The sequence below is a fragment of the Cryptotermes secundus genome, unplaced genomic scaffold (assembly GCF_002891405.2).
Source record: "Cryptotermes secundus unplaced genomic scaffold, Csec_1.0 scaffold414, whole genome shotgun sequence".
Lineage (NCBI taxonomy): Eukaryota > Metazoa > Arthropoda > Insecta > Blattodea > Kalotermitidae > Cryptotermes > Cryptotermes secundus.
In genome coordinates this window covers 725,023-734,148 of record NW_019743151.1, presented here as the reverse complement: position 1 = coordinate 734,148, position 9,126 = coordinate 725,023, and the positions used below count along the sequence as shown (strand labels likewise).

Sequence of the window (9,126 nt, the reverse complement as noted above, 5' to 3'; positions counted from 1 at the left end):
CAACCAGTGGAGGGCTCTTGTGAACAGTGATGAACCTTCGGGTTCCATAAAATGCTGGGAAATTCTTGAGTAGCTGCAGAATTGGCAGCTCCTCCAGAAGGGCTCAGCTCCATGAGTAAGTAAGTAAGTAAGATGATATTATTACACTGTTTCAGTGTTTGTTTTACTGCCCTTTGGTATTGTTGGGCTGGATTTTTATCAATTTTTATAAATTGGTTATTGTGTATGAAGTTATTTATTTTCTGTTTATAATTCTTCTTGTGTTAGTATTACGAGTGTATTTGCTTTATCTGCTTTCATTATAATGAGTTTATTCTCTTTAATTTTATTTTTTATAGTCATTATTTGTTTCCATTCTCTCTTATCTTTGTTATCTTTCCTATTTTTATTCCTTTCATTATTATTCTTGTGTATATCTTTTAATTTCTTTGCAATTAGATGTCTATAATAATTTTGTTCTGCTATTTCTAGGTTATTTATTGCTGTTTCTGCTTCTGGGGCTAATATCTCAATCCATTCACGACGGCATTTGTATTATGACATATAGATATATACATATATTTGATGGAATGTATTTGTATGTATGTTGCCATTTACTAGGTTTTTATTACTAGACTACTATTATGTTCATACTACAATAACTTAATTGTTTTAGTTATAATAAGTAATGTTCATGTTGATGCTTACTTTATTATGTACTTTCTGATGTGTATGACTATATGAACATTGTAGTGCTTTATTTGTGACTATCTCCACATCCTATGAAATTGTTTTCTGTATGGATTTATGGAAAATGAACAAATAAATGAATGAATGATTGTTGCATTATTGACAGACTTGATACACAGACGTTTAACCAAGACGGAAATCAGACAACGATCAGAAATATGAGTACTTCTTTTAGGCACAGGTTATAAAGAATGCATTGTTTTTACAGAAATTTGACGCCATAACAAAGAATGTCACTGAATAGTTACTTCGCCAAACACATCACTATTTACTAGTGTTAAACATGAAATTCAACGGATTTACATATACTGACAAAGACTCGAGAATACCTATAAAGCTTCACTCAGCACATGCCTGGAGCGTGATGGTTACGACAAATCAATGTCAAATCATTTGTTATGCCAATTTCAAAGTTCATATTTTTCTGACAACTGATGATGTAATCTGAACAGAAAAACATCTGCTTTTGCCATCAGCTGCAGCCATAATCTACATGACTGAATCACAACTACAAACTGCAAATTTAAAAATGATTCATGCATGAATATAAAACAAATTTAGAATAATGTCCCCCCGACAAAAATGACAACCACAATTCAAATTTTATGTATCACAGAGACTTGGCACCCAAGATTAATCACCCCTTGCATAGGCATTTCGAAAGAAAAAGAAAACATTACTAAACCAACCCATTTATCACATGCATATGAAATTAAGACCACTATGGCAACATATGGTGTCGGAAAACAGCAGACAGATATATGAAGTGCGTCAGTAATCTGTCTTTCACAATGTAACAATACACATCTGAAATTACACTACCCACACATTAGAACTTCTTCTTCATTACATATAGAAATAGTGACAAGATGAGAGAGGAACAGAAGCATTTACTAGACAAATTATGTTCAATGACTGGATGCCAAGAGAGCAGTTAGGCATGGTGAAGTGAATTCACTCCTGTCGATGTCATTTTCGTGTTTATATAATCTCACTGTTTCATTGTATGGTCATAATCACATCATATCTGGGCCACGAGGTTCATTCCATGTGATCAGGTCCAGATCACAAATGTCATTTAGCAGACTATGCAACTGCCATCAGGAAAAGACCATTCATTCTTGAACACACGCATGCACACACCCACCCACCCAAATCAGCTATGAATCCTTCACCAGTTCAATGCTGAAACTATTTTCCTTGCCTATTTCACTGCGTTCAGTGAACAAGATAATGAAAAGGTCTTTATATCTGAAATTTTCATTCACAGATTTCTCAAGATGAATTATTTCCGTGTCATGCTTGTTTTTGTCATTCTTCACTATAACAGCATTTAATATGTTTTATTGCTCCAGTTAGCTAGATCTGTAGCCTGTGAATGATACACATCTGGTTTCATAAAAGTCCAGTCACTGTATTTAAACAAAAACTTACAATTTAAAAGCCATACAAATATTTTACTGTTGCTGAACTGTGTAATTTTGTTGGTAGCTTTGACCAGCTGCACCAACCTCAAGTGACTGGGCACTATCAATGCTGTAGCCTGTGATGCTGTCAGGACTTTGTAATGATGCAGCATACAGAGGATTCACTGGAGTTGCACCGTTATCAAACTGGGTACTATCATATACACTGTTATTCTGAAAGCAATTCAGTACGGTACATAATACATTACAGATCACTGATGAGGTTTGAGGGCACATATCAAAGGCACAAAATATACAGAACAAATTAAGTCATACATTTAAAAATTCATTTTGAACAAATGAGCAGTCCTATAGAAGTTGTACTCTATCAGTCGAAACAGTCCCTAGTTTATTATGATTAAGAGACATTCAGTGTGAGATATGTACATAATTCTGACAGCATTCGAAAACTCAGACCAAAGTTTTTGTTCAGGTGATGCAATGACTTCACAAATACAATATTTCAGATCAAGCTCAGCTGGTACACATGGGACATACACCTGATCTTTAATTTACACTGTTCATTCCACCAAATATTCCACAATCATTAATTATCCTATCATCCAATGTNATATATTACCGCAGGAGACGCAGCCGCGGAATTTAAATTACCGCGTTAAATGGTTAACTGAAGAACAGAATTCCACAGGAGTTACAATAGACCACTGTAGGTTGCGGTGCAAGGGCCGCAAAGGCCCACCCCTTAGAAATTCATTCATACACTCATACATCCAAAAATTATGGCAAAAGGGCTTTCATGACCAACTGATCTTCTACATAATGTTTTTACCCTGCAAGGTACACCCAGAATGACATCTTCTTAAACTAAACTGTTTGTGGGCTTAGAAAACAAAAATACTTTGACCTGCCATTTCATCTGACAATAACAAAACTTTTGTATATATATCATTTGTTCAAAACAAAGTTTTAAAATTGTACACTTCATTTTTAACAACCCTATACAGTGGAACCTCTTCAGAACTTTTCTAGAGGCACAAGCAATTCAAACTTCTCAAGACTTAAAATGTTTTAGAGAGGTTCAAAAAAGCATGCCAAAGTTATCCTATCTCCAGACAAAAATATCCATAATACATATTAACAGTCAAATTCGTTAAAAATATTATACATAATTAACCATGGTAGCCATCCACTTTCTGATTATATCCAATTTTCCCCTTTTGTTAACAGTATGCATATCACTCCTGTCATCGAGGCTTCCATGTTGCTCACTGTTTATACTAAGTAATAAATAAAACCACTTGTTTGTTTGGCTCACTGATACACTGATAAATTTCAGAACAATGGTAACATTCCACAAAAAACAAGCGATCTGCAGACATGCAAACTCCCATAACACATACAAAATATGAAAATCTGAACTGATCAAAATGGACTAATACGACATTCACCAGACATATTAAATGGTTAAAACATTAGTTTAATAATATTAAAATGGTCTTTCTGTGGGAAATCACTGTACACATGAAATATATTAAGGAGGCTAAAAAAACATAAAAATTAGAGGGAAGTCTTTGGGATAAAATAATTTGAATTTCTTTAGTGGGAAAAATTCTTAAATGGATGTCTCTTCCACTATACATCACAGAATTACTAACATAAGAATTCTTTAAATAGGTTACATAAGAGAGTATTAAGCAGATCTAAGAATTTTACAAGTTGTTTTGTATGTTTGTGCAATCTGTGTTTTATTCTGAGGGATAATTATCAGTGTATCTGGAAATGTCTGATGGTACTATCCAGCACTTGACTAGAAAGACTGAAGTAACCCAAGAAAAATCTGAAAGGGTAGCCAGTAATTTTGCTGAGATCTGAACTGGGTACCTCCTGAGTGTAAGGACAAAATGTTGCTGCTACAAGCACCTGCATATATGACTCAATGATGTGTGCACACACGCACGCACACACACGCACACAGAATTATGTGTCACTGTGTAGGAATACAGAGTGGCAAGACCTGGAATTTCTGTAATAAGAAAACCTCAGCATCTAATCACTCAAATGGCTGAATGATTGTTTCTTGGGTTATTTAATGATGCTTTTCCATCTCCACAGTTACAGTGTCAAATGAATGTGACCTGTAAATTATGAATTAGAAAGGGTGTGTAGGGAGCAGTTGTGACTTATTTTAAGGCTACTAGCCCTGCAACGTTTCTGAAGGCTGGGCATGAATCAATAAAAAGTTCTGGATAACTCTGAATTCACCTTATGACACCTTTTAGATACTGTCTTTTAGAGGAGTCAGAACAGATCAGTCTGTATAGTGACAGGTTAGGGGCTGGATGACCTGGGTTCCATTCCTGGCATGGAAAGACTTTTTTCTCCACGGTGTCCAGACCGGCTCTGGGGGCCATCAAGCCTCCTATCCAATGTGTATTAGAGGTGATTTCCCAGAGGGTGTAAAGCAGCTGGAGCATGAAGCTGACCACTCACCTCCATCTAGTGCTGAGGTTAAGAACTGTGGAGATATATCTCCACTCCCCCATGTGTCTTCATGGGACAGGGACAACTTTACCTTTACCTTCTATCTTTTAAGACTGAGGTTACAGTGATACATTGACAAAATTAATAACTAGAGTTATATCTGGGGTGCTGGAAAGTAAACAGAAGCCGCTCGTGGCTTGAGGCTGGGCACAACCAAGCCTCCAGCAGCACAGTACCTATGCCTGTCTGAGGAATTATTCAGGGGTGGAGGAAAGCCACAGAAGAATTACCAGAATAGTTCATCTCCATGTCAATATTTGATTTTGGGGCAGGTTGAAATGATGCAGAAGTGCTACTACCATACCACAGTACTTAGCCACCAGTTAATGGATATTATTTTCATGTAAATAGTGGTTCTGTAACATTTTATATCAGTAACTTCATTAATTTTTTATTGCCATTGCATAGCTTATTTGTAAGACATTAAAATTTTTCTGTAGGAGGCATATTTTACAATTATTCAACTGACTGTTTCTTCTGAGAAGGAAACAAAACTTGTTAGACATCACAGTGCATTCCCTGTATCCAAACTTAGTCAAAATGACTGTAGGCTGTAGAATATGTCATACAAACACAAAAACATACGTACAGTACAACTCACGTTTTCACACAAGAAAACCCAAGAATGCACAGTGGTTACACATGAGGCTATTCAAAAATACATCAACATATATACATCAATACTGTTAACTTATGCTATTTACACAACCTTTAAATGGATGTCATTTTTTAGGCATTAAGTATTCATCAACAAAGCATAATAAGTGTGTATTTTAAGTACTGTTTTAGTGCTATTTTAAATTGTGCTTTTTCATTTGGGAGACTTTTGAGATCAGATGGCAGATTATTGGAAATTTTGATCCCAGCATAATATGCAAATTTCTGGAAGCATGAGAGGTTAGCAGTTGGTTTATGGTGATGGTGCTTGTGTCTTGCGTTAACAATGTGTACATCTGCATTGATCTGAAAATGTTCTGTTATTTTCAATGAAGTTTATTAATGAAAACATATATTCACATGGAAGAGTTAAGATCTCTAGTATCTTAAATTGATCTCTTATGGGATTTGACAGCCATCAGGAGTCTCTCAGTTTTCTTTTATACCCTCCTGCTGTCAGATAATTATTATTTCATACTTCACTTAAGAGTGAAAGTGAGCAAAATAAACTGAGTTGAGTGTAAATATTGCTGATATGCAATATGCCCCACTTAACTTTGCAACCAACTGATTGATATGGTTTTTCCAGTTTAAATGATTATCAATTTCTAAGCTATGAAATTTTGTGTTTACTGCCTCTACTAATATTTATCATTATACCCAATATTTAATGGATATTGTGGCGAGTTTTTTGTTATAAATTTTATTACATTTGTTTTATCTAGATTCAGGGACAGCTTGTTTGCAGAAAAGCATTTACTCATTTGAGAGAGAACTTTGTTTGATAGTATGCAAAAATTATTTAAATTTTTCCTAGAAATTATGATACCAATGTCATCAGGAAATATTACGGGTATTGGATGAGGTGCTTAGTGTAGGAAGGAGGTCATTTATATAGATTAGGAAATGCATAGGCCCTAAACTTGACCCCTGGGGAATACCACGCTTTATTGTTAACCAGTTTGAGTACGTACTTCTGGTTAAACATGAAGATTTTATTTAAATCTTTTGTTTTACGTTAGGTAGGATCTGAACCAACTTGCTGCTGCTCCTTAAATGCCCCCCCCCAATCTAATTCAGTTAATAAAATTTTGTGATTTACATAGTCAAAAGCGTTCGCCAAATCACAGAATATTCCACCAACATGCATTTTTTGATTAACAGATTTTATACACAGTCCATTAGCTTCAAGGCTGCATTTTCAGTAGATCATGTTGATCATTTCTTATTCTTACTCATATAGGTAAAGTTGATGTGAAGTTGTCCATGTGCTTAATTAAGCACCATGCCATCATGACACACAGAGGTATAGCTCCACGCATTCTTAACCTTGGCACTAGATGGATGTATGCAGTCAGCTTCATGCTCCAGTCACTTTATCCCAGGGAAAGAACCCCTGGTACACACTGGAAAAAAGGCTAAGTGAATCACAGAACCAGTCTGAATAACATGGAGAAGGGAACATCTCTTGCTCCTGCCACAAATCAAAACCCAATTCCCTGACTGTCGAGCCTACAGCCTAACTGCTACACCAACTGAGCTATCCTGGGTCCTATTCCTTCTCATCTAATGAAAATAAATATTAATGCTTGCAAGTCAGGCTAGGCAGTCAGTTTCACAAAGATGAAGCTTCACAGGAGGAGTATCAAATGAATGTAGTACACATTGTAACAAATTCACTTCTGCAGATGCGCACACATGTGATGCTGTGAAACTGGCCTGTATCACCAAGGGTGTACACATGCATAAAAATTATATTAACTCAGCTTGTTGTTTCAACAAGTTGCAATGTTTTCTTAGTTCTATCACTGCATCCTACAATACCTACACAGATAATACCAACTATCTGGTGCATAAATTTCTAACCAGTATCAATAAAAAATATTGTTAGACTTCTGCTGGTGATAGTGTCTAGGAAAATGATTCACAATGCTGCTGGATAAAAAAAACTGAAATGCCACTTTCAGCATGCAACCATTGTTGTTAATAATAAATAATGTGACATGTTGCGCAACAGAGGACCCCTACCTCCCCAGCGGCATGTGGCGGTAACGTAGCGCTCCCTCCCACCCTCCGTGGTGATGCGAGACGGGGCGAGGTAACAGCGTTGCTAGGCTATACGCCACGTCACAGTAGTGACGTGGCGGGCGACCCTAGCAACAGCGAACGGAATAAAAGCCGGCTGAGCAGCAAGCGAGAGTCAGTGCATTTTCAACGAGTTCTCAGTTCGCAAGTCAGCGAGCGGAAGACTTACTGTGTGCTTTCGAGATTTTGTGTGTGCTGTAGTACAGTTATATTGGGAGTGTGTAATTCAGAGAGACTTGTATAGCTCCTGCGTTATTAATACGTGAAGACTACTGAAGATAGTGTTAAAGAGATTTTATTGTAGGGTTTGTAAAGTGTGGAAACCTGTAACATTATTATAATTAATTGTAGCCGTTACTTGTAGGTTGTTGAATAAACCAATTAACATACTCTACGGCGTATTCAGTAACGAAACACGTTACACTGGTGTCAGAAGTGTTACGAACTTAAACACGCCACAAACAGATTGTTGTGCATCAAGTACTTTACTGCTACAAAATGGAGATGCAGCGAGTAATCGAAATGTTGGCGAAGGCAGAGGCCGATAGAAAGATCGAGAAGGAAGAAAGGAAGGCAGAGAAGGAAGAGATGGAGGAAACTAGAGGAAAGAGAAGGAAGAGATGGAGGAAAGTAGGAGGAAAGAGAAGGAAGAAATGCTGAAAGAGATTAGGGCAAACCAAGTAAAAGCAGATGCCGATGATGTCCGGATGGAAGACAGAATGGAAGCCAACCTGAAAAAAAGACAGAGAAGATTTCCTGGCGAAGTTAGAATTCAATCAAGAAAAAGCAAATATCATGCTGGCAAAATTATACGCCGATAGGAAAACTGATGAAGACAATATGCTGAAAGAGATGAGGGCCATGCAAGAAAGTAGGAAGGCAAACAAAGAAGATTTAATATCCAAATTAGACGCCAATCAAGAAAAGGCGGTTGCAGACAAGGAAGAATTGAAGGCCGCAATGAAATCTATGCGAACAGAGTTGGATGACAAAATCCAACATAGAGTTGAAAACATTTTGGCGATCGTTGAACACGACAAACGAAATATCCAGGAAGAACTAACGAAAACCTGTGCAGCAATTGAAGAGACCAAACGCGAATTCCAGGCCCGGTTGGAAGTAGTACAGACAAGGACCGAGGGGGGAATCATGGTCAGCGCGAGCACAGCTCAGCCACCGACATTCAACGGGAATTCAACGTGGAGCATGTTCCGGCGACAATTCGAGACTGTGGCAGAACACAACCAATGGTCGGACCAGGAAAAATCGACACACTTAATTACTGCCCTGAAGGGTCGGGCGGCAGAAATACTACCCGGCATTCCGACAGATACGACTTATGAGGAAACACTTCAGGCTCTAGAGGACCGTTTTGAGGACCAACACTTTGCAGCTGCTTAACACTGCCAATTAAGAACGAGGATGGAGAGACCTGGAGAATCCCTGCAAGATTTTGCCATGGCCACTGAACTCCTTTCCCGTCGTGCCTACCCCAATCTACCTGCTGACCACATAGGAAGGGAGGCAGGAAAAGCCTTCGCATACGGAATACGAGATGCCGATATAAAGTTCCAGCTGCTGCTGGGAGGGGAGAAGACTGTAAACGAGGCCCTCCGACAAGCGCTAGAGCTGCAGGCAGCACTGGTAGCAGCCAGACCTCACGGAGATAGCACAAAGTTCCGATCGT

The 9,126-nt window shown here is 37.8% G+C and overlaps 1 protein-coding gene across 21 annotated transcripts in view; it reads right to left on the bottom strand.

Moving 5' to 3' along the window:
* The window catches only part of LOC111873842 (transmembrane protein adipocyte-associated 1 homolog), a 72,496-nt gene that overhangs the window by 8,872 nt on the left and 54,498 nt on the right, over nt 1-9,126 (bottom strand). For 18 of the 21 annotated variants that reach the window (XM_023868866.2, XM_023868868.2, XM_023868870.2 and 15 more), the window contains exon 9: nt 420-2,369. The exons of 1 other annotated variant lie outside the window; for it this stretch is intronic. In XM_023868866.2, the coding sequence (XP_023724634.1) occupies nt 2,187-2,369 (183 nt within the window). In that variant the 3' untranslated portion in view covers nt 420-2,186. Of the gene's footprint in view, nt 1-419; nt 2,370-6,720; nt 6,761-9,126 lie in introns of those variants that run through there. 2 more of the 21 variants (XM_033755253.1, XM_023868871.2) reach the window with 2 other exon arrangements.